This window comes from Oryctolagus cuniculus, chromosome 17 (genome assembly GCF_964237555.1).
Source record: "Oryctolagus cuniculus chromosome 17, mOryCun1.1, whole genome shotgun sequence".
Lineage (NCBI taxonomy): Eukaryota > Metazoa > Chordata > Mammalia > Lagomorpha > Leporidae > Oryctolagus > Oryctolagus cuniculus.
The window spans coordinates 14,209,062-14,234,533 of NC_091448.1; the positions used below are offsets into that span (position 1 = coordinate 14,209,062).

The 25,472-nt window shown below is 45.3% G+C and overlaps 2 protein-coding genes across 4 annotated transcripts in view; one reads left to right on the forward strand and one right to left on the reverse strand.

Annotated features, from left to right (window-relative positions):
• Nucleotides 1–18,050, reverse strand: part of CEP95 (centrosomal protein 95) — a 34,215-nt gene extending 16,165 nt beyond the window's left edge. For both annotated transcript variants that reach the window (XM_008271719.4, XM_070060461.1), the window contains exons 1-8: nt 17,879–18,050; nt 16,498–16,626; nt 15,232–15,339; nt 12,041–12,151; nt 8,482–8,587; nt 5,377–5,489; nt 2,339–2,470; nt 408–601 (exon numbers count right to left, since the gene is read on the reverse strand). In XM_008271719.4, the coding sequence (XP_008269941.1) occupies nt 408–601; nt 2,339–2,470; nt 5,377–5,489; nt 8,482–8,587; nt 12,041–12,151; nt 15,232–15,339; nt 16,498–16,626; nt 17,879–18,050 (1,065 nt within the window). The remainder of the gene's footprint in view (nt 1–407; nt 602–2,338; nt 2,471–5,376; nt 5,490–8,481; nt 8,588–12,040; nt 12,152–15,231; nt 15,340–16,497; nt 16,627–17,878) is intronic.
• Nucleotides 18,051–18,119: 69 nt separating this feature from the next.
• Nucleotides 18,120–25,120, forward strand: DDX5 (DEAD-box helicase 5). Of its 2 annotated transcripts, none has more exons than XM_070060466.1 (14): nt 18,120–18,521; nt 18,813–18,991; nt 20,104–20,269; nt 20,500–20,596; nt 20,693–20,826; nt 20,938–21,003; nt 21,203–21,344; nt 21,422–21,582; nt 21,659–21,831; nt 22,192–22,302; nt 22,502–22,563; nt 22,644–22,703; nt 23,967–24,191; nt 24,415–25,120. In XM_070060466.1, exons 2-14 carry the CDS (start codon nt 18,948–18,950, stop codon nt 24,816–24,818), a joined length of 1,845 nt encoding a protein of 614 aa, XP_069916567.1. In that variant the 5' UTR covers nt 18,120–18,521; nt 18,813–18,947; the 3' UTR covers nt 24,819–25,120. The 2 variants fall into 2 exon arrangements, with proteins under 2 accessions (XP_069916567.1, XP_069916568.1); XM_070060467.1 differs by having other exon boundaries at nt 18,132–18,271.
• The last annotated feature ends 352 nt before the right edge of the window (nt 25,121–25,472 follow it).

The window sequence follows — 25,472 nt, forward strand, 5'->3', positions numbered from 1 at the left end:
GGCACTGTGGCATAGCAGGTAAAGCTGCCACCTGCATTGCTGGCATCCCATATGGGCACTGGTTCGAGTCCCCGCTGCTCCACTTCCCATCCAGCTCCCTGCTAATGTGCCTGGAAAAGCATCAGAGGATGACCCAAGTGCTTATATTCATATGGGAGACCTGGAGGAAGTTCCTGGCTCCTGGTTTGGCCTGGCCCAGCCCTGGCTATTGTGATCATGTTGGGAATTAACCAGCAGATAGAAGATCTCTGTCTCTCCTTCTTTCTGTGTAACTCTTTCAAATAAGGATACAAATCTTAAACAAAAAATACAATGCTTTGATTAGGGCAATATGCTTGACCTTCTGGCAAAGACCTCTTTAAAGTATATGGGTCTCTAGCCAATGGCAAGCAAGTGTTTCCACTTACCACAGAGAACGTCGCGTGCTCTCTGGCAGAACTTGCAGCAGGAGAGCAGTGACTTGATCGCAAGTACTCTCTCCCGATGGGGCAGGGTGCTCGAGGTTCTGAAGGGTGGTAGGGCGGATGTAAAGGAATGGCTGCTCGGATAGGCTCCCCTAGCTTCCTGGCGCTTGGAACCACACTCCCAGGGGGGGTTGCCGCTGGTAAGGCAGATAACAATGCATACGATAACAAACCGTTTTATACTCATAGTCACAAATCTGCATAAACACGTTCACACCATCATTAGAAATATTTTTTAAGCTTGATTAAAACAAAGCACATATAAAAATAATAAAACCAGGGGCCAGCACTGTGGTGTAGCGGGTAAAGCCGCCGCTTGCAGTGCTGGCATCCCCTATGGGTGCAAGTTCAAGTCCACTTCTGATCCAGCTCTCTGCTATGGCCTGGGAAAACAGTAGAAGATGGCCCAAGTCCTTGGGCCCCTGCACCTGCGTGGCAGACCTGGAAGAAGCTCCTGGCTCTTGGCTTTGGATTGGCACAGCTCCAGCCATTGTGGCCAATTGGGGAATGAACCAGCGGATGGAAGACCTCTCTCTCTCTGCCTCTCCTTTCTCTGTAACTCTTTCAAATAAATAAATAATCTTTTAAAAATAATAAAACCAGGGATACATCCTCAGCAGACAATTAGTGATCCAATGAAGTTGGGATAAATGTAATTTCAACACTATTATCACAGAAATGTCACTTTTTTTTTTTTTTTTATTTTTTGACAGGCAGAGTGGACAGTGAGAGAGAGAGAGAGGAAGGTCTTCCTTTGCCGTTGGTAGAAATGTCACTTCTATTTAAAAATAATGAAATACTAAAAGCAACTTAAGTGGCTTGAAGAACAGCATAATATAAATTATGGTTTATCCACATATTAAAAGACTGGTTAGCTAGAAACAATTTTATTTAATAATATATGAAAATCTGTTTTCAAGTTACTGTGTTTTCTTATTCACTAATAATTTGAAAACCACCATTCAATATACTAACGTATCAGACTCTCAATTGCTTTAGAGGTTGGCACTGTGGTATAGCAGGTAAATCCTCCGCCTGTAATGCTAGCATCCCATGTGGGCACCAGTTCAAGTCCTGGCTGCACTTCCGATCCAGCTCCTTGCTAATGCGCCTGGGAAAGCAGCCCAAGATGGTCCCAGTGTTTGGGCCCTTGCACCCACATGGGAGATCTGGAAGAAGATCCTGGCTCCTGACCAGATCTGCTCTGGCCATTTGGGGAGTGAACCAGTCGTTCAGAGACCTTTCTCTACATCCCCATCCTCTCTCTGTGCAAAAAAAAAGAAAAAAAAAAAGCCTTTAGTGGATTTAGATAATGAAGTAACAAAATAGTGGTTTGAAAAATATACGACCAGGGGCTGGCGCTGTGGTGTGGCAGGTAAAGCTGCCACCTGCAGTGTGGCCATCCCATATGGGTACAGAAGATGGTTCAAATGCTTGAGCCCCTGCACCTGCACCTCCAAGGGAGACCTGGAAGAAGGTCCTGGCTCCTGGCTCCGCATAGGCCCAGCTCCAGCCGTTGCGACCATTTGAAGAGTGAATCAGTGAGAAGATCTCTCTCTCTGCCTCTCTGTAACTCTTTCAAAAAATAAATCTTTTATACACACACACACACACACACACGACCAAAAATCATTTTTTTAAAAAAAAGATTCATTTGAAAGGCAGAATTGCAGAGGGACAGCAAAGAAACATGAGTATGCCAAGATCATTTTAAGCAAATATGGAAACTAACAGAAAAAAATCTACAAGATCACGTAAATCAAAAAGAATCTCAAAATAGAGTAATAAAAGTAAAAAGGTTAATAATAGTAATATTTGTAGCAGGAACTATCTACAACACAGCTGCAGTCTAAACTAAACCCACTGCAACTCACGGTCTTCAACGAAGGATGTCCTATTCTTGGACAAAAAACTAGATGAGGAAGGGTCCAACACATCATCACGTGACTTAGAACTTGGAGACGCTGAGGCCTTTTTAGACTGAATTTCATTAGGACCTTGAGCACCTGGAAAACATTAGCGGTAAAATTTTAAACCATCAGAGGCCAGCATTATGGTGCAGCAGGTTTAAGTCACCACCTGCAACATCTAGCATCCAACATGAGTACCAGGTTGAGTCCAGTTACTCCACTTCCAGTCCCTGTTAATGTGCTTGGCAAAGCACAAGTAATGACCCAAGAACTTGAGCCCCTACCACCCATGCAGGAGACCAAGATGAAGCTCCTGGCTTCAGCCCAGCCTGGCCATGGCTGTTGAGGATATTTGGGGAGTGAAATAGCAGATGGAAGATTTCTCTTTCTCCTTCCTTCTCTCTGAAACTCTGCCTTTCAAGTAATAAATATTTTAAAAACAAAATCAAACAAAAAACAGTTTTTTACCTTGAGAGACAGACATATCGGCTGGGTCACTCTCCAAATGCCTGCAAAGCCTAAGGGTGGCCCTGGGCCTTGCCAAAGCCAAAAAACAGGAACTCTACCCAAGTACCCCATATAGGTAGCTGGGACTCACCTGTTCAAGCTATCACTTGTTTCCTCCCACAGTGTTTATCAGCAGGAAGCTGTAACTGGAAGCAGAACCTGGACTTGAAGCCAAGTAACTGATCCAGGATGGAAGTGCTCCAACTTGCACCTTAACTTCTGGGACAAACATCTGCCTCGATGCCCAACTTAATGTACCTAATTCCACTCTGATATTCTCATCCTTCCATTAATAAAACTTATTGGAGCTTGGTGTTTTGCTAAGTTTTAGAACACTAAGATGAGTAAGAATAATTTTACTATATATTTTACTATTTATCTTAGTTATCAGCAACCTCTACAGGTAGCCCCATAAAGGCAGGCATTTGTGCCATTTCCCACTGAATTACCACTTCGTGGCAGAGAAGACATTGAAAAAAATAATAAATGAGCATGACCTGGCTGCTGTCCCTGGAACTCATAGTTTATCTAACAGTTAAAGTAAGTTACCATTGATATGTGAATGGTGTTACAGAAATAACAAAGGTCACACCTTAGAAACACCGAGTGGGGCTGGCGCTCTGGTATAGCGGGTAAAGCCGCCACCTCCAGTCCTGGCACCCCATATGGGCGCTAGTTTGAGTCCTGGATGCTCCACTTCCGATCCAGCTCTCTGCTGTGGCCTAGGAAACCAGGAGAAAATGGCCCAAGTCTTTGGGCCCCTGCACCCATCCGGGAAACCCGGAAGAAGCTCCTGACTCCTGGCTTTGGATAGTTGCAGATCGAGCTGTTGCAGCCAATTGGAGAGTGAACCAGCAGATGGAAGACCTCTCTCTCTGCCTCTCCTTCTCTTTCTGTGTAACTCTTTCAAATAAATAAATAAATATTAAAAAAAAAAGAAAGAAAGAAAGAAACAGAGCATTGGGGCTGGTGCTGTGGCATAGGTTAAGCCTCCGCCTGTGGTGCCAACATCCCACATGGTTGCCAGTTTGGTTCCCTGCTGATGGCCTTGGAAATGGCCCTAGTGCCTGGGCCCCTGCAACTGTGTGGGAAACTCAGAAAAAGCTCCTGGCTTCAGATCAGCCCAACCCCAGCCATTGCGGCCATCTGGGGAGAGAACCACGGATGGAAGACCTCTCTGTCTCTCTCCTTCTCTATAACTCTGCTTCTCAAATCAACCTTATTTTTTTATTTTTTTGACAGGCATAGACAGTAGACAGACAGAAAGGTCTTCTTTCCGTTGGTTCACTCCCCAAATGGCTGCTATGGCCAGCGCACTGCGCCGATCTGAAGCCAGGAGCCAGGTGCTTTTCCTGGTCTCCCATGTGGGTGCAGGGCCAAAGCACTTGGGCCATCCTCCACTGCGCTCCCGGGCCACAGCAGAGAGCTGGACTGGAAGAGGAGCAACCAGGACAGAACCGTCGCCCCATCCAGGACTAGAAACCCGGGGTGCTGGCGCCACAGGCGGAGGATTAGCCTAGTGAGCCGCAGCGCTGGTCAAATAAATCTTTAAAGGGGGGGGGGGGGACAGAGCATCAGAGCCTGAAGATGGGGGCGGTCGGACCTTGGAGGGTGAGTTTGCCAGGAATAGAAAGGAACACAATGTCAGAGAAGAGCATGGCAACCACGTTAGGCAGGACAGGGAGCAGGTGGTTGGAGGGCGGCACGGCAGGAGGCTCCAAATTGGAGCCTAAAAAATACACAAGATTACTGTGTACAAGCAATACTGTTGAAAATGTGGCCTAAAGCTCGAAGAAAAATCGTCACTAGGAGTACACTGCAATGACGACAAGGGGTCAGGTAGTTCAGGAAACACAATTAAGGAACATTCTGAAAGTGTCACTAGGCAATAAAACTGCATCCCAAACCCTTTGCCAAGGATTCCAGGCCCCACAAATTATGTGACAACCCTGTCGCCACTTATTTGTGTTGGACTTACCTGAGCTTATGCCTGTGACTCCCTCTTGACTGATTTTGTATCTGGTGGGTAATGGTAGTAGTCTGGGATTTTTTTTTTTTTTTAGTTATTTTCATCTACTTGAAAGAGAGAGAGACAACAGAGGGAGATAGCTTCCATTCATTGGTTTACTACTCAAATAACTAAAATGGCCAAGGCTGGGTCAGGATCAAGCCAGGAGCTCAGAACTACATCATGGTCTCCCACACAGGTGGCAGGGGCTCAAGTGTTTGAGCCATCTTCTGCTGCCTCCCAGGATGCATTAGCAGGAAGCTGGTGTGGAAGCAGAGTGGCCAGGACGCTCAAACTAGGCACTCCAATTCGTGACGCTGGCAATGCCAAGTGGCGGCTTAACCTGCTATGCCACAATGGCCAGCCCCAGGATTTCAATTCTGATGTCCAGTTAGGGTTCTTTTTCTTAAATACTCCTAAGTATAACTACTTATACTTTATTAGTTGTGTACAGAGTAACAGTAACTAACATTTGAAGTTTACTTACCATTACTTCTTAGAGAAAAGGTGTGTGCTGTGTCTCCAAGTCTAATTACTTCACCAGTGGATTCTGCTTCATCTTCATCCCAAGAGCGGCCCAGCGCCTCAGACGAAGAGCACCTAAAAGAGTCCCCTCTGTTATGGAGCGCCTGGCCTGACCACACTGAGCCCTTCCCGTCAACACCTAGGGAGCTCCTTCAAGTAGCCAGGCTGCATGTGTTCAGACTGCTCAACGCCTACGGCAGAACATGGAAAAGTCTACCTTTTGTTGTGTATCCCTGCATGCTATTCATCTGTTTTGACTGAGACAGGCCTGGTGGGAATAGCTATGCATACGGTATTGGGGTTACATACACAGGCACACACAGAACAGCAAATATGGCTGACTCTAGCAGCAAGAAAGAAGTGGAGTCTAGGTAGGGCACTGATTCTTCATTATTACTGACCTGTTTCACTTGTGCATTTTTTCATGTAATATGAAAATTATTTTCATGTAAATATTATTTTCATGTAATAATGAAAAATAAAGCCAAGAATTTCACCTTCCAGTGGTTTCCTCTGAGGCACATTTTTCAGTGTACTATTCAGTACCATAAAAAAGGCACTGCCGGGGCTGGCACTGTGGCGCAGCAGGTTAAAGCCCTGGCCTGAAGCACCAGCATCCCATATGGGTGCCGGTTCTAGTCTCAGCTGCTCCACTTCCAGTCCAGCTCTCTGCTGTGGCCTGGGAAGGCAGTACAAGATGGCCCAGGTCCTTGGAGCCCCTGCGCCCGTGTGGGGGCCCTGGAGGAGGCTCCTGACTTCAGATGGGCATAGCTCCAGCCGTTGCAGTCAACTGGGGAGTGAACCAGCAGATGAAAGACCTCTCTCTCTGCCTCTCCTCTCTCTGTGTAGCTGTGACTTTCAGATAAATAAATAAATCTTTAAAAAAGGCACTGCCTACATTTTCTTTTTCTTAAAGATTTATTTATTTGAAAGGCAGAGTTACAGAGAGAGGGGGGAGCGAGCGAGCGAGCGAGGGAGGGGGAGAGAGAGAGAGGGGGAGAGAGAGAGAGAGGGGGAGAGAGAGAGGGGGAGAGAGAGAGGGGGAGAGAGAGAGGGGGAGAGAGAGAGAGAGATATATCTTCCATCCACTGGTTTACTCCCAAAATGGCTGCAATAGCTGGGGCTGTGTCAGGCTAAAGCCAGGAGCTTCTTCTGGGCCTCCCATGTGGGTGCAAGAGCCCAAACATTTGGGTCATCTTCTACTGCTTTCCCAGGCACATTAGCAGGGAGCTGGATGAGAAGTGGAACAGCCAGGATTCGAACTGGCACCCACATGAGATGCCAGTACTGCAGGTGGCAGCTTAACCTGCTGGGCCACAGTGCCAACCCCTACTGCCTATGCTTTTCAAACCATGAGAGACTCCATAAGAAACTGCAAATTAGATATTTCAAGCAAAGTCACACCATCATGTCAATCTTCAGTTAGAAGGGAAGTATAATCAAACCGTAACCACAATACATTACGTCTATAAAAGCAAAAATTTTTAAATGCTGATGTTGGTCAAGGATATTGGCTCATAAGGTTGCTGTAAACCTGGCACTTTTATGCTGCTAGTGGACACAGTAATGGCCTTTCTGGAAAACTTTTATTAATAGCCATAAAACATTCATATTCTCGGGGCTGGGGGTGAAGCTGCTGCCTGCGACACTTGAGTGCTGGTTCAAGTCCCTGCTGCTCGACTTCCAATCCAGCTCCCAGCGAACAGATCTGGGAAAGCAGAAGATGGCCCAAGTGCTTGAGCCCCTGCACCTACATGGAGACCTGGATGAAGTTCCTGGATCCTGGCTTCAGTTTGCCTGGTCCTGGCACTTGCAGCCATTTGAGGGAGTAAACTCGTAGATGGAAGATCTCTTTCTCTCCCTCTCTATAATTGCTTTTCTTTTTAAGATTTATTTATTTATTTAAAAGTCAGAGATACACAGAGAGAGGAGAGGCAGAGAGGTCTTCCATCTGCTGGTTCACTCCCAGTTGGCTGCAACGGCTGGAGCTGCACCGATCTAAAGCCAGGAGCCTCCCCTCTGGGTCTCCCACGTGGGTGCAGGGGCCCAAAGACTTGGGCCATTTTCTACTGCTTTCCCAGGCCATAGCAGAGAGCTGGACAGGAAGTGGAGCAGCTGGGACATGAATTGGTGCCCATATGGGATGCCTGCACTGCAGGCATTGGCTTTAACCAGTACGCCACAGCGCCAGCCCCTGTAACTGCCTTTCAAATAAATCTTTAAAAAAAAACTATGTGGGTGGGAATTTGGCTTAGTACTTAAGATACCACTGGGGCCGGCGCCATGGCTCACTAGGTTAATCCTCTGCCTGCAGCGCCTGCATCCATATGGGCGCCGGTTCTGTCCCGGCTGCTCCTCTTCCAGGCCAGCTCTCTGCTGTGGCCCAGGAAGGCAGTGGAGGATGGCCCAAATGCTTGGGTGCCTGCACTGGCATGGGAGACCAGAAGGAAGCACCTGGCTCCTGGCTTCGGATCGGCGCAGCACTGGCCATGGCAGCCATCGGGGGGTGAACCAACGGAAGGAAGACCTTTGTCTTTGTCTAATTCTACCTGTCAAAATAAATTAAAAAAAAAAAAAAAAAAAAAAAGATACCACTGAGAGGCCTCCAACCCAGATATCTGCATTTGGTCTTGGCTTCAGCTTCCAACCCCAGCTTCCAGCTAGTAACAACCCTGGTAGACAGCAGCGACGGCTCAAGTGGCTAGATTCCTGCCATTCAGGAGGGAGACCTAGTTTGAGTTCCTGGCTCCTGGCTTCAGAGTGGAGCCATTAAAAGCATTTGGAGAGTGAATCAAAGAGATCTCTCTCCTCTCAAATAAGCTAAAAAAAATTTTTTTTTCTCTACAAGTTTTCTGCAAGGAAGATAAACTTTAATAATCAAGGGAAAATGAATAGGTAATTATTGAGAACTGGTATTAATAGCTCAAGGTTCTTAAAATTCCCTCAAGGAAGGCTTAGAAGTTAGATGTTCACATGTTTTAGGGGTGCCATTCTAGTACAGTGGGTGCAGTTTTCATTCTTAGAAGGAATTGTGTAATTTGTTTTAATGAAATCCACAGACAGCTACCTTTCAAAAGAAACTCTTTTTGATGATGATTTGGATTCCTTAGAACTTTCTAGCTCTTCCAAACGTCCTCCTCGATGTGATTCTTTAAAATACTGTTCGGTTTCACCTGTTAATTTAAAACAGATAAAAACAGTAATACCAAAACCCCAAACTCTCACCAGGTTAGTATTACTTTGTCTGTACAAGAGGCAGAAGTAGGGACAGTGAGGCAAAGCCCAACCTGTCTTGAAATAAACTGGTGAAATTACAAAAAAACAAATCACAACCTATAATAAGTTACTTGAGAAACAAGCAGCATACTGCTTTAAAAATGGGGTCTATAGTTTTAAAGCTAGGTTGCAGGTTTACTTATTCTTTATACTTCTCCTGTAAGGGATATCGAAGACAACTGATCAAGATGACAGAAATACCTGATCATGTCAACCTACTTCCAGCTCACAAACCATCACACACAGACTAAGAGACCACATCAGGGCTTGGCTGCAACACCTTCTTGTCCACTTCTATATACCTAAAGAAGAGAACTTCAGCAGCAGGAACTGAGATGCAGGAGATGTGGGGGAAGCCTCCCTTCACTCAGCTTTACCCCTTCTGGACATGCCCACGCCCACGCCCAGAGTCCCTACTCAAACATCTACCTGTTTCCATTCACAAGCAGCACTTTAATAATATTTGTTAACATTTATCATGTATTTACTCTAAGCTCTGTGCTAAACTTGATACACATAACTACTTAGTTAACCTTCACAACAACCATGAAAGCACTGCCATGTGAGAAAACACACTTAGAGCGCTTCAGTCACGCACCAAGGAGCAAAACGCAGCACTGAACCCATGGTTTTGATTTTTTTTCACATCCTCGTCCTTTAGTAGCAATAATGCTCAATCACAGCGGATATGACTGGTGGCAATAAACTTCTATTTCCCATTATCGCTAACTGGCATTGTGAAGACTGAACCACTACTAAGTAATACTGTGATTATAATTAGCACCTGCAATGGTGAGAAACAAACCTTAAGAAACGTCCAACCAATGTATTACCAAATGGGGAGACCCTTTGGAACAACTTCCAGCCTTGCAGAACTCACACTACTGCTCTCCCTGGGAATACCATTCAGACTTCACTACCCACACTCGCACAAGACTCTTATTTCTGTCCTCTTTCCACCCCGCTCCCGGGCCACTGGCCAGACATGACTGTCCTTCCCCTACTTGCAATCAGCACTGAATTTTTACAAAAATTGTTCTTCTGCAGCGGGTTAAGCTTCCACCTAAGACGCCAGCATCTCATATGAGTGCATGTTTGAGTTCTGGCTGCTCCACTTCTGATCCAATTCCCTGCTAATGTGCCTAGGAAATCAGCAGATAGCGGCCCAAGTACTTGGGCCCTTGCACCTGCTTGGGAGACCCAGATGCAGTTCCAGGCTCCTGGCTTTGGCTTGGCCCTGCCCTGGCTGTGTCAGCCATTTGGGGAACGAACTAGCAGATGGAGTGTAGTATCTGGGGTTTTAGTTTTTTTAAAAGATGTATTCATTTATTTGAAATGCAGAATTGGGGGGAGAGGGAAAGGGAGAAAGAGAAAGAGAGATCGATCTTCCATTGGCTAGTTCTCTCTCTCCACCTTTCAAATAAATATTTTTAAAACCACAATCATTCATCTTAAATCTCTTTACTCAGAGTTAGTTTTCCATCTTTTAATTTTGCTGCTAAAAAGCCAAATGGCACAGAGTATCCAAATACTACTGGTAGTCTTGAATTACATGAGTGCCACATGTCACTAACCTTAAGTCTCTAATTCTTCTTGTATGTTTTTACTCTATATATTTATGGATGTCTTCCTAACTTGCACAGGTCCCTCTGACTGCACAGATGTGACATGTGCTTTGATTCCTCCTGGAGTACCCACACTGGCGTTTAATACATATTAAGCACTCAAGCATTTTTAAAATAAAATAAGAAATTTCCACCTTTCAGTATTCCCTTCTAGCTTTTAAATCCTTTTAGCAGCAATGATTGAAGGCAGGAAACTACTTCTAACTAAAGACTTTAAAGATTTGTTTCAAATGTTAGAATCATGGCACAGGTTTCATCAACAACAATTTGAGAATTAGGAAGGATGGCCCAACTTAAATTTTTATCTTAATGTGTATTAGAATTTGTTAATTGCTGCTGCTTTTTTTGGTAACTCTGCAACATAAGAACAGATTATTACACCCATGACCAAAACCACAGTCAATCCCAGATTGTCACATGTAGGTTCCTTCTTTTTATTCCCAATGATAAATAACAATACAGTGTAGATCTTCAAGTACCTAATTTTCCTTTGTATGATTTCCTCAGGATGTATCCCTAGAAATGTGAGTCATGGAGAATAAATAACTTTTAGAAACTGCTGATTGAATTTAAATAACTATGACCCTTTAGGATAATATGGCAATATTGATCTTTATAAAATCAAAAAAAATTTTTTTTCCAAAGTCTTCCTTTTCCGTTGGTTCACTCCCCAAATGGGTGCTACGGCCAGTGCGCTGTGCCGATCCGAAGCCAGGAGCCAGGTGCTTCCTCCTGGTCTCCCATGTGGGTGCAGGGCCCAAGCACTTGGGCCATCCTTCACTGCACTCCCGGGCTACAGCAGACAGCTGAACTGGAAGAGGAGCAACCGGGACAGAATCCGGCACCCCAACCGGGACTAGAACCCGGGGTGCCGGTGCCACAGGCAGAGGATTAGCCAAGTGAGCCGTGGTGCCGGCCCTATAAAATCAAATTTCACAAAATAAATTGTTACAATTTGAGGAATGTTACTCAAAAGTAAAATTTTTAATATATTCAGACTATGGGGCTGGCACTGTGACATAATGGGTTAAGCTGCTGTCTGCCATGCTGGCATTCCATATGAGCAAGACCCAGCTGTTCTAATTCCAATCTAGCTCCCTGCTAACGTGCCTGGGAAAGCAGAAGATGACCCAAGTGTTTAGGTTCCTGCACCCACATAGGAAACCTAGGCTCCTGGTTTTAGCCTGGCCCAGCCTCAGCCATTATGGCCATCTGGGAAGTGAGCCAGTGGATAGACGATCTCTAAGTCTTTCAAATAAATCTTGAAAAAGAAAAGAAAGAAAACCACAGACTGTAACTGAACCTAAGGGTAGGTTGAAGACAGAAATGCAGCAGTTTGTTTCTATGTATCAAGAATACAGGGATTATAAATTAATCCAGGAAAATATAACAGAAACACCCATATTTGTAATACAAATGCCAGTTCTGACATGGGAAATTTTGGAATAAGGAATTTCATGCAATAGGACAATAAACAATTTAGCCAAAAATTTAGCTTTCTCCTATGGATTATCTTTAATTTATAAGCAACATCCTAGTTAACAAAGGAAATGGTGATAGTCTAGGATAGAATTCCCAACCACCCACAGCAGCAATTTACAATGAAAACTTACCAGGTATACTGCATTAGTGATTCCGCTTCCAATGAAGAAAAGCAAAAACATAAAAGGCAAAAAAGGATACGACACAGAATGCAGAGAAACCAAACTTTTGTTCTTAACTTACTTTTGTCGTGAGATGTTTCACTGATGTGTTCTGTAAGATACTCCAGCAGCCCATCAAATATTTCTAGGAGATTCTTAATAGATTCTTTATCTCCTCTCACTATATTTTCTCCTGAACACAGAATACGGAGCTATTAAAAATTTTAATCACAAAATCTGAAAGCCTCTTAGATCTTGAAATGGATATAACACTGAGAAAATGCTATCCAGAATACAAGCATTATAAATAAATCCAAAGGAATATAAATGTTTTAAAAAATCATTTTCCTATTGTCTTGATTATATAAAGGGAGTAGCCTTGAATATGGTGCATGTTCATTCGCATCTTTTTTCAAGAAGCAAAATAACTGAAGATTCACTCCAAAATAAAAAGCTGTTAGGCAGAGCTACTTTAGGCTGGTGAAAAAAATGATGAAAGCATAACTTTCAGACTGTGGATTCATACTTCAGATGGTGGTTTGTTCAGAAGAGAACAGCAGAGTAACACCAAAACCAAGCACAAAAAAACTGGGATACTTTAATTAAGAAGTCCTGTGTCCCCCCCCCCCCCCCATTTGTTAATTCTTACTTTGTGCAGACCACACCATTTTTTCTGATTAAAATCTCATCAAGAGGCCGGCACTGTAGTTCACTTGGTTAATCTTCCGCCTGTGGCGCCGGCATCCCATATGGGCACCGGTTCTAGTCCTGGTTGCTCCTCTTCCAGCCCAGCTCTCTGCTGTGGCCCAGGAGGGCAGTGGGGGATGGCCCAAGTGCTTGGGCTCCTGCACCCACATGGGAGACCAGGAGGAGGCACCTGGCTTCTAATCGGAGCAGCTCCGGCCCTTGTGGCCATTTGGGGAATGAACCAATGGAAGGAAGACCTCTCTCTCTGTCCATAACTCTACCTCTCAAATTAAACACACACACACAAATATCTCATCAATAGCTCTCTTTCTAAAATCTAGAACCTGCATTAAAATTCTTTTTCATCTCATCCCATCATCATCCTCTCTATCCTCATTTCCCGTCATATCCAGTTAATCTTGACACAGCCCCTAGCTCAGTCCCTGGCCTGTACTAGATTTTTAATACATGTTAAGCTCAGCCGGCGCCGTGGCTCAATAGGCTAATCCTTCACCTTGCGGCGCCGGCACACTGGGTTCTAGTCCCGGTCGGGGCGCCGGATTCTGTCCTGGTTGCCCCTCTTCCAGGCCAGCTCTCTGCTATGGCCAGGGAGTGCAGTGGAGGATGGCCCAGGTGCTTGGGCCCTGCACCCCATGGGAGACCAGGAAAAGCACCTGGATCCTGGCTCCTGCCATCGGATCAGCGCGGTGCGCCGGCTGCAGTGGCGGCCATTGGAGGGTGAACCAACAGCAAAGGAAGACCTTTCTCTCTCTGTTTCTCTCTCTCACTGTCCACTCTGCCTGTCAAAAATTAAAAACAAAAAAAAAACAAAAAAAAAACACATAAACATGTTAAGCTGAAATGTTTAACAGAAATGGGTTGTTCAAAGTATGGAAACCTGACATGTTTAAGGTTGCCTAAGATGGATACGACTGCTATCAGGTGTCGCTGGAACTTAACCACTGGCTGTCCTTTGGGACATAGTGCCTGGCACTCAGGAGTTCACACCAGCACAGTAGAGCAGAAACATGATATTTAAGAGAATCAGCTGCAATGCCCAACAAACCTAAACCATCAATCTGACGCTTTAGGCTACTACCAAAGACAATGCTTGAAAACTCTTTTCTGCCTAAGACAACTAGCCAGAAATCTTGTCTTCAAGCCCTGTTTTCCTGGCTTATGGTACATCAGTACATCCCAAGGGCATACTCAAGACTTCTCAGTTTCCAGGATGGGGAGCACACTCTGCCACCCCAGCAGCCACGACTCCCGGCCAGAACACAGCGCTTCTTGGAGCAGGACACGCTGCCTCAAAGGCACACAGGACTAGAAGCTGTTTTGTAGTCTGCTGGAGAAGGTAAGCAGTTTATAATTTTTTGTGGGCCTGAGTATGATTTGTCAGGGGCAGCTCTGCATGAAAAAGTTCTACACACACAGATGTTTATCCTGGCTATAGCATGTTTACAAAACACAAATACCAGAAATGCCCTACTCGGGTGCTGACGCAATTTCAAACTGCAAAAGAACACGAAGACTACAGGATTATGCCACAAATTTAATTCTCCAAACTGGTTTACTACATTTACTCCCCTAGACATACTCTCAAAAGCCTAAGACAGAATTATTTTCTCTTTGGAATATCAAAATAAGATGTAAATGACCTGTCCTGATGAACATTTATTTTCTTCAACTGTCAAGGAGTAAATCAACAGTATGAACCTTATTTTTGTGACTGTGGTATAGTTTCAAGTTCACCAGATTTCCTCTATTTATTGGTTTGAAATAATTTACTGGACTAATTCTCATCTCACTATCTGCAAATACAAATATTTATAAATAAATCTGGTATACTTAGTTTTAGAATACAGCGTGGTACACTTTATTTGGGGAAACTTTCAAAAATGGTTTGCATCAAGACAATTTTTTTGGATAAATGTGGTCCAAAATTCAAAAAGCAGAAAAGGTATACAGCGAAAATTCCTGTCCTTTTGTCTAACAGCCCAGAAGTTCTCCTGCTGGAGATGATGGGTATTACAATTTCTTGTATATTCTATAGTCTTTGCAACAGCCATCAGTTCCTTTGTATTAAAAGATTAGCATATTCTGCACATTATCACTGTAATCGCACCAAATTTTTCTCATACTATTTACATCAGAGATCATTCCTCTAAAATGAAATGTTGTCCATAAAAAGCATTTTATAATTGCCGAGTACTCCACTATGTGGATCTATTATAATTTAATCAGTCCTTATTAACAGATATCAACTGCTTTAACTTCTAGCTACTGCAAATAAGCAGCACTGATATGTTTTAAAATCAAAACTATAACAAAACACATACCTTAAGTTAGCATCTAGGGTACTTATATTTCATACCCAGATCCATCACAAACTCAATGTTTTCCCCTCCAGGAAACGTTCTCATGTGTGCTTGCCTTAACTATACCATTTGATTCTCTTGGCTCAGTTTTAAGTTTGGCCTATTCCATAAGCTCATTCATTTAATTAATTAAGCAATGTTGAAGGTTTTATCTAACAAATCAATTTACTAAAATGCACAATTATCTGCTTAAGTATATACCAACCTGTTATGTGAGACAAGCTGACCTGCAGGTAATCCAAGGCCAGAGAATCAATCACAGCCTGTACATTGTGGGCATCATCCTCTGGACTCCTGGGAACAGCTATGAGGTCTGTGGGAGGAGTCACATAATTCTGCATTTGTAAGGGTTCAAGTTTTCATTTATCTCTGACTAGGCTTTTGAGTTAGCTCAACTGTTAAAAGTTCTGCCCAAACACAGTGTGTGATAAAGTTAACAGAGTCCAGACATGACAAAGTTGAATCTTTACTGGTTAGTATTTACTGATTTACATCCTAATATTGAATAATTGTTAACTAGAATATGGTTCAATATTTATTACATCAAACATATACATGAGTATACTCTACAAAGGAAGATAAATTGGTTCCTAAATTCAGAGAGATGCTAATATTCTACTAAGGGAGGCAAGACATGAGACAAGACCTTAGCCCAATAGTGTGGACTGCTTCCCATTAGAAAGAGACCACAGCAGTATTCAATGAGAGCTCGTGTACGTACTGTTAAACCGGTCTAGTGGGAATTACTGGCATAAATGACTGGCATACAGTGTGCCAAGATTTACTATCAAGTCAAGTCTTTGGTTTCTCCTCTGGTATTGAGGAACATGAACCCTAAAAGGGGGAAGCTAGCTCAAAGAGCAGTGAGAGGCCACTCCTTTATTCTAGGAAGTGATGAGGGCACTGCCTCATGCTAACAAAGGAAAAAGAAGAGAAGCTACACAACTCCTACAGGAGCTAATGGTTATAAACTATGTAAGGAAACACAGGCAGCAAAGGAATCTATGCATGAGGACTCTGAGATATCCAACAAGTGATACAGCAAAACGTGTGACACCTCTGAAAGAAAAAAGCGAGTCACAGCACACAGACGGTTAGACATCCACAGTTATTAACCGTCTTCTCAGGAAATCAGACTCATAAACACCAACTCTTATCCTTAATACAGGTGAGGGGACCAGACCCAGCAAATTTCCTTTTACTCAACTGCAGACCCTTTGAAGGCACACTTAGTGTAACTTTCACAAGACATTAGATGTGAGTAAACCATGATTAGCAAGAATCACTGAACTGATTGTCAAGGTTGTTGTTATGGGCGCCCATATGCTATTCACTAAGGTAATGAATGTAATCTTTTGATAGAAATGATGTGGACAGAAAAAAGGAAACATATTAAATACCAAAGGATATAACTAAAGGCACTAGAAATTTCTGGCCTGATATACGTACTCATGCTTTTTAGGACCCTTACCTGGTACCTTTTCTCCCAGAATAGATTGATAAAGAGCAATAAAAACATTAGCATCACAATCTTCAAGCTCATGTATCCTTAGATGTATGTGACATTTAAAAAGAAGGTTATTGGCAATGGTTATCCACTCTGTTGGGAAAGAAGGGGAGAAAGATCTGTTTTCAACAGCACTAGAAAAGGCTATACGCACACTTGAAAAACCAACAACCTCCCGCCAAGATACCTGACTGTGCAGAATAGAATAAAAGGAATTTGGTTGTTGAAGAATTTCAAAGATCCTTCCAGGCAGGATTTTTAAACGATGTATTAAATTTCTGGGGATGACTTCCAGAATGCTATCAGTTCAATACAGTCAAAAAGTATGAAGCACATGCAATTTTCACTGTTGCAATCTAAAACCTTAAGCCATTTACCTGTTTCTAAGCCTTTTATAGGTGTTTTTAATTGAAAGTTAAGGAGAGCATCTGTCATAAACAAGACAGCTAGGTAATGAGCATCTGAAGTCACTAGAAACTAATGAGAGCCGCTTCTAATTCCCAGTAGTAATCATCATGTTTTTACCAAATCACCTTGCGCCTGTCGGGATTTCGCCGGCGCCCAAACAGGTGGTGATTAACTCAGCCTGTTAAGAACAGCTTTCCTTTATTCCATCTAATGTACCCGCAGGAACGCACGGGGCAGACATGGAAACACCCCTACACTGCGAACTAGCACGCTACCACGCTCCCCTCCGCCAAATACTGCTGCGATCAGGAAAGCTGCTCGACCAAAAGTCGTTTACCAAGTCTGAATCACTCGTTCCCTGAAATGACTGGCGGTTAATGGGAGAGCATTTTGCTCAGTTCTGGAAACAGAGGGGGGCACTTGGGGTGTGTACCCTCGGCGTACCGCCACGCCCCTCTCTCACAACCGTCCAAGCCATGGCAACTTGTTTGTGTAGACGCTGGAGAAAACGTTGTAGCGTCCCAGACCACGAAATCCATTTCGTGTCTCAAAAAACCGTGGCCGACAAAGCCGGCGACGCCAGAGGGCACCGAAGAGAAGAGAGCAGCCCTGGTCCAACCCTAGCTAGCAAGGGCACAGCGGCTGAAAGTGCTATTCCTCCAAAGGCCGACACAAACGGCCTGCGGGCTCGGCGCCCAGGGCAAGACGACTGCTGCCACAGTCCGTCTCTCCCCGCCCCGACGGCGCGGCTCCGCGGCCGCGAGCGAGCCGGCGGCGGGGCTGACAGACCCTACCCCGGACAACCCCAACGGCGACGGGGCGTCTTGACAGTCACAAGCCTCGCCGGCCCCCGACACCCCGGTGAGACCGGCCCGACGCCTTCGGGCACTTGGGGGGCTTCGGTCCACACACACCGGACCTCCAGGCCGAGACTCACCAGCCCCCGAGTCGGCCATGTCGCGGAGGAAGGGCGGCGCCGCAGTCCGAGGCGCCTCCGACGCGCGGGCGACGGTGTCCGGGAAGGGTCGCACGGCGAGACCCGGAGGTGGGCGGGGCCGGTAGGAACCGAGGCGCCAGGCAGGAGGCTCAGGTCGAAGAGGGAGGGACATTACAACGGCTTCTCGCCGCTGATTGGCCCTCGGAGGACCACTTCCTGTCGCAGCACGCGCCTCGGCGGCGGTTTGCGGACAGCAGCTACCGTTCTCCACGGGCAGGAGACTGCTGAAGGATTCTCGGGTCGGTGGATTCTCGGGCAGTTTAGGTCACCCGGCTGTCCCGGCCGGTCTCCTGGAGGGGGCAGAACTGGACTTCCGGGGAACTACTTTGTTAGGTATTCCTCCGCCGACTCCCGCGGGGGAAAGTAGTGCCGACCCCTCCCCAGACCGGGGGCGGGGCTTGTCACGTGACGAGGCCAGGTTCCGCCTTCCCGTCTTATTTGGTTATGGGTGTGAGGGCTCTGTGGAGACGTAAACATCTCTGAGTGGAGAGAGTGGGCTGGCCTGTCCTGGCCATTTTATGTGCCTGTCGGTCCAGGGAGAAGGCGGGGAGGCTTGCTGGAGGTGTAGAAGGACGAGAAAAAGGTGAAGTCAAGGAAATGCATGCTGAAGCATCCCTGTGGTGGGCGGGCCCGGACACGACTCGGGAGAAAAACGGGCGCCCCGGGAGGGAGCGGCCGCGGGGGCGGCGGGGACCCCAGGGCGGATTCCAGAACGCCGGTGGGCGTTGCGGCCCCCTGCGCGGGGGGCGGGGCGATGAGGTCACAGATCGGCTCCCAGCAGCCTCCGCGGCGGAGGAGGCGGTCCGCACTATAAAACCGGCTGCCGGGACGCGGCCGGCACCTCATTCATTTCCACCGGCCTCTGGTCGTGCAGCTCCGGCTCTCGTCACCGCCGTTCCTCCGCCGCTGCCGCCCCCGCGAGGCTTCGCCGCCGTCGAAGCCTCTTGCAGCGACTCGTCGCACCCGTTTCTCTTAGCTTCGTCCCCCGCCAACCGCAACCATTGACGCCATGTCGGGATACTCGAGCGACCGGGATCGCGGTCGCGATCGAGGGTGAGTCGGGGAGCGGACCCGTCAGGCCCGGAGAGGGGGGATGGGAGGGCGGCGGCGGGCGGCGACGCGGCCTTCGCGGGCTCCTCTCGGGCCTCGGTCGGAGGTTTGCGCCATTTTGGCGTTCGCTTCGAAGTGACCCGAAGAGGCTTGTCGTTTTGGCTGTTCCGAAGCCCGCTTTTTGTCTGGGGGTGGGGAGCGGCCATTTGGCGGCTGTTGGGGGATTTGGCGGAACGCCCTGCGGGGTGAGGAGAGCGCGGCGCTTCGGGGCGGAGCGGGGAGCCGCCGTTAGGTACGGCCTTCGGGGAGGTGTTTTCGGGGCGCCGGGAGTTCTGTGGGAGAGGGGCCGCTCCGAAGCCGTGGGTTCGGTGCGGAGGCAGCGGCCGGCCGGCCGGCGCCCTCGGGATCGGCCATGTGGCTGAGCCGCGAGCACAAAATGCCGGCCTCGGACATGGCGGCGGCGCCTTTGTTACCCCGCCCGGCGGAGGAGCTCAAAATGGCAGCGTCGAGAAAATGTGGCGCAGAGAGAAATGCGAGACAAAGGGGGAAGCGCCGCCCCAGCGGGAACGCCGCCCGGCGACTCCGCCCGGGCCCGGACTCCTCCCCCGGTAGTCACCGGCTCCTCCTTCTCCTTCTCGCGTTATATAATTTTGCTACCTTGATCGGGAGCTCTTCCGCCGGGTTCCCCCACCTCGATTGGTTTCCCGGCGTGCCTTGGAGAAACACCTTCCCTGTGCCGCTCTCCCTGCTGTGGCTGCCTCGTTACCGTTCGTGTTTAACACGGAAGCGCCTCTGCTCGAACACAGTCGTTAGAGTAGCATCGCTGTTTTAGGCACCACCCTTCTCGTATAGGCCGGCTCCCGGCTGCTGCATTCCCTAGCTCGGAGACTGTAGTAGCCGCAGACTTGTCTGTCCTTGTATGCTTGAAATCCTGCAGTTTGGTCAGCCCGTTTCTGAGCTTATCGATCGCGGGCCGTGTACTTGGCCTCGATAGTTGCGGCTGTGGGAAGTGATGCTGTTGACTGCTCTCAGGGATAATTACTGGAGCTGATGAGTGCTAAAATCTGTCCAACGCCAAATACAGACGTGAAGAAATGTAACATTCTTAATTTCAGGTTTGGTGCGCCTCGATTTGGAGGAAGTAGGGCAGGGCCTCTATCTGGAAAGAAATTTGGAAACCCTGGAGAGAAACTAGTTAAAAAGAAGTGGAATCTTGATGAGCTGCCCAAATTTGAGAAGAATTTTTATCAAGAACATCCTGATTTGGCTAGACGCACAGCCGTGAGTAATTTCATGTGGCTTTGATCATCATTCAGTATTACCTGAGTAATACTAAGCTAGGAAATCAAAATCTAACAAGTGTCTTGGCGGACATTTCAATTTGGGGAGTTCTTTTTGGCTTGGGGAGGAGGTGGCTTTGAATTTTCACCTGTAGGTTCAGAGTTTGCTAGCTGTGTTTGCTTAGGGGACTCTGTCAAGAGTTACTAAAGTGGTTATGATTTGTTTTGCAGCAAGAGGTGGAGACATACAGAAGAAGCAAGGAAGTTACAGTTAGAGGTCACAATTGCCCAAAGCCAGTTCTGAATTTCTATGAAGCAAACTTTCCTGGTAAGTGCTGGTTTTCAGTCAGCTTACCACCCTTCTCCCCCTGTTGCCTCCTTTCTGTTGGCATTACAAGTGTTTACTAAAATGCTGTAATTACAGCAAACGTCATGGACGTGATTGCAAGGCAGAACTTTACTGAACCCACTGCTATTCAAGCTCAGGGATGGCCAGTTGCTCTAAGTGGATTAGATATGGTTGGAGTAGCTCAGACCGGATCTGGGAAAACATTGTCTGTAAGTTTGGGAGAACTCTGAGTTGCTGGGTGATCCATGCTAGAGGAAATGGAATGGGAATAAAAAAGCCAGAGTATCTTAATAGTGTCTCTGCTGTTTGTCCTCCTGTAGTATTTGCTGCCTGCCATCGTCCACATCAATCATCAGCCATTCTTAGAGAGAGGTGATGGACCTATTGTAAGTATATATTTTTTCAACTAGAAACATAACAGAATACATAGCAAACGATGTAACGATTTATGTAAAGATTAGTATTCTCACTGAACGTAGCTGGGGCTGCTCTGGGTATCTGATGGCACAGTTGGAGAAAGGATCTGCCAGTGCAGCTAACTTAGCAATCTGGGGTCTGTGCTAAAAGCTGTTCCTCTTGCTTTAGTGCTTGGTGCTGGCACCAACTCGGGAACTGGCTCAGCAAGTGCAGCAAGTAGCTGCTGAATACTGTAGAGCTTGTCGCTTGAAGTCTACTTGCATCTATGGTGGTGCTCCCAAGGGACCACAGATCCGCGACTTGGAGAGAGGTAGGAAAGGAAAAGGTGGTTTGTCAACTAACCAGTGCTAAATGTTATGTGTTAACGTTTATGCATTTAATTTGAAGGTGTGGAAATCTGTATTGCAACACCTGGAAGACTGATTGACTTTTTAGAGTGTGGAAAAACCAATCTGAGAAGAACAACTTACCTGGTCCTTGATGAAGCAGATAGAATGCTTGATATGGGCTTTGAACCCCAAATAAGGAAGATTGTGGATCAGATAAGAGTAAGTACCCTTAATGTCACTTTTCACAAGTCTAAATTTACTTTTGGAGTACAGTGTAATCCTTTCTCTGTCTTAGCCTGATAGGCAAACCCTAATGTGGAGTGCTACATGGCCAAAAGAAGTAAGACAGCTTGCTGAAGATTTTCTGAAAGACTACATTCATATAAACATTGGAGCACTGGAATTGAGTGCAAACCACAACATTCTTCAGATAGTGGATGTATGTCATGATGTAGAAAAGGATGAAAAGTAAGTATTATATACATTTAATGGCTTTGTGTGGTTGAGTAGCTTTCATGGGTTATGTCAAAATTGACTTTCAATTGATGTAATCTGAATAGGTTCATGTAAAATTAAGTCCGCCAATCCATCTTGAGATTTCATGTCCTTCTGTAATTGGTTGTTCCATTTATGGCATTCTTACAGGAAGATGAAAGTCATGTGTCTTGTGGTTTACTTAAGGACCCAGGGTAGGATTGTCAGATGGTCCTACAGGTGTTTCCTCTTTGACTTGGAGCCATGCAAAATTGAACTTAATGTTTCACTGAATGTAAATGTGCAGCCCCAACTGTGGACTTGTTTTAAGACTCAGGCGTTTGTTTTGTCTAGACTTATTCGTCTAATGGAAGAGATCATGAGTGAGAAGGAAAATAAAACCATTGTTTTTGTTGAAACCAAAAGAAGATGTGATGAGCTTACCAGAAAAATGAGGAGAGATGGGTATGTGGGATTCTCCATGTATAGTCCTTTAGGAAAGGGCAAACAAACTTGAGCCAAGAGGATGGTTGTGGGTTTCATAGATAAGGCTAATCTGATAGTTTGGGTAAAGCTGTCAGTGAAATTGAGGCTTGGCAAAAATGGTTAAGCATGAGAATCTGATTTGAAGCATGAGCCTACTAGGATAAATCTTCTATTTTAGGTGGCCTGCCATGGGTATCCATGGTGACAAGAGTCAACAGGAGCGTGACTGGGTTCTAAATGGTAAGTATTTCAAAAGGAGAAAATTTTTTTTCTTAAGATAGGCTTCAGAGTAATGATCGTATATTTGCCTTCCTTTGTAGAATTCAAACATGGAAAAGCTCCTATTCTGATTGCTACAGATGTGGCCTCCAGAGGGCTAGGTTAGTACAAACTCGCATTCATGGCTTGGTTTCCCAGAAGATCTCCATATAGTTTTTCTAAAGAAAGTTTATTGCTTTCTTTAACCTCTGCATTTTTTCTAAGTTTTTTTCACATAAAGGTGCAGTCTTTGTGGCAAGGCCTAGGCATGACAATCGGAGGACTCGAGGGGGATGGAGGACTAGTGATCGGCTGGCTGCTTCCAGTCGATTAGAGAGGTGAAAAACTGAAAGTGTGCCAGTAATCTTCAAAGGGCAGAACATATCACCTCTGCCCCATAAACTGTTCTCTCCGGGGGAAAACAATGGAAGTACCCTCACAGTTCACTGCCGTGGTTTCTTCCGTCCCATGCTTTGCATGACTGCCATGGTACAGCATTGTTTGAAACTGTTCACTGTGATCTGTGGGTCTTTGAGTTTCAGTGAGTTTGCTGAAATGTCGAAGAAATAGTTCCAAACTTCAATGTTCAATGAAATTTTTGTTCAAGTTTGAAATGGAGAGAGCAGCTTTAAAAGGTACTAAGCCTTTTACAAATTGGTGAGTACTGGCACATAAGACCTAGAGCAGGAGCAACTTCTCACACTTAGAATCAGTGGGAAAAGAAAACAGTGCTTTGAAAGTTCCTCCCTCACCTTGTGACACAGTAGTCGTCATGTCGAGACCTGCCAGAGAGAGACACATTCTCAAGTGAATCCTGGCTTCTTGGAAGCGCTTGCCTAGACGAGACACAGTGCATAAAAACAACTTTTGGGGGACAGGTATGTTTTTCTTGCAGCTGCGGTTGTAAGGTCTTGGCAAGACAAGCAGTGTGGCCTGAATTTTGAACTTCCGATGAGTGTGTAATGCAAAGGACCTTGTACATTTTTGTTTAAAGGTCCTCAAAATGAGCACATGAAGAGGTTGCTGTGAAACTTAAAAGTGGCCCTACTGCGCAGAAGCATTCAGATGTCACTTGATGATCTGTAAGGGGACGTGCTGAATTGGGAATGTGCTAGGGAACACACGTTCCTTTCGACAAGCTTTATCACTGGGTGGGCGATGGCTTGTACAGCTGATGTGTGCTTTTTTTTTTTTCCTCTTTTTTTTTTTTTTTTTTTTAAACTTGAATGGTATTCCTACAGGGAAAGGATAACCATTTTAACTGTATTTTTTGCAGCCCGTACCTTCTTGGGAATACAATTGTCTAACTTTTTATTTTTGGTCTGGCTGTTGTGGTGTGCAAAACTCCATACATTGCTATTTTGCCACACTGCAACACCTTACAGATGTGGAAGATGTGAAATTTGTCATCAATTATGACTACCCTAACTCCTCAGAGGATTATATTCATCGAATTGGAAGAACTGCTCGCAGTACCAAAACGGGCACAGCATACACTTTCTTTACACCTAATAACATAAAGCAAGTGAGCGACCTTATCTCTGTGCTTCGGGAAGCTAATCAAGCAATTAACCCCAAGTTGCTTCAGCTGGTCGAAGACAGAGGGGCAGGTAAGACTCGCCTTGAATTAGGTGGTTTCAGGTCACATCGTCTACAAATCCATTCAGGTGGGATTAGAGGGGGAATAAAATCTTGAATGTGAAACTTAATTTGAGAAATTGAAAAATACTTCCCACCCATGATTATGACTAGAATTACCTACTTTCTATATATTAGCAATAAATTGTGCCGCAGACATTAATAAGTTTGCAACATTTTTTTTTTTTTTGACAGGTCGTTCCAGGGGTAGAGGAGGCATGAAGGATGACCGTCGGGACAGATACTCTGCGGGCAAAAGGGGTGGATTTAATACCTTTAGAGACAGGGAAAATTATGACAGAGGTTACTCTAGTCTGCTTAAGAGAGATTTTGGGGCAAAAACTCAAAATGGTGTTTACAGTGCTGCAAGTTACACCAATGGGAGCTTTGGAAGTAATTTTGTGTCTGCTGGTTTACAGACCAGTTTTAGGACTGGTAATCCAACAGGGACTTACCAGAATGGGTATGATAGCACTCAGCAATATGGAAGTAATGTTCCAAATATGCACAATGGTATGAACCAACAGGCATATGCATATCCTGCTACTGCAGCTGCACCTATGATTGGTTATCCAATGCCAACAGGATATTCTCAATAAGACTTTAGAAGTATATGTAAATGTCTGTTTTTCATAATTGCTCTTTATATTGTGTGTTACCAGACAAGATAGTTATTTAAGAAACATGGGAAATGCAGAAATGACTGCAGTGCAGCAGTAATTATGGTGCACTTTTTCGCTATTTAAGTTGGATATTTCTCTACATTCCTGAAACAATTTTTAGGTTTTTTTTGTACTAGAAAATGCAGGCAGTGTTTTCACAAAAGTAACTGTACAGTGATTTGAAATACAATAAATGAAGGCAATGCATGGCCTTCCAATAAAAATATTTGAAGACTGAATTGGAAATTGTACTTTATTTTCCATATATAATGTCATGTAAAACTTTGCTTAGATGGTCTTTTTTATTTAAGTGACTAGTTTTCAATTTGGGAGGTTGTAGGGGAGGGGGGCAATAAGTAAGGCCCTTTGTGTAGTGATCTGGTCATATTGGAAGAATTAAAATGAGACTGATCTGGGTAAACATAGTTATAGGCTAAATTGCATAAGTTTTTGTTGGCAACTCCCAACATCAATGGGGTCATTTAATAATAGCCTATTTTCCTTACTTGTTAGAATGACTACATGAGATAGTAGATTGAGTATAGTAAGAACAACATGGATGACTGTTCGTTCCTTTTGCAAATTTATAAT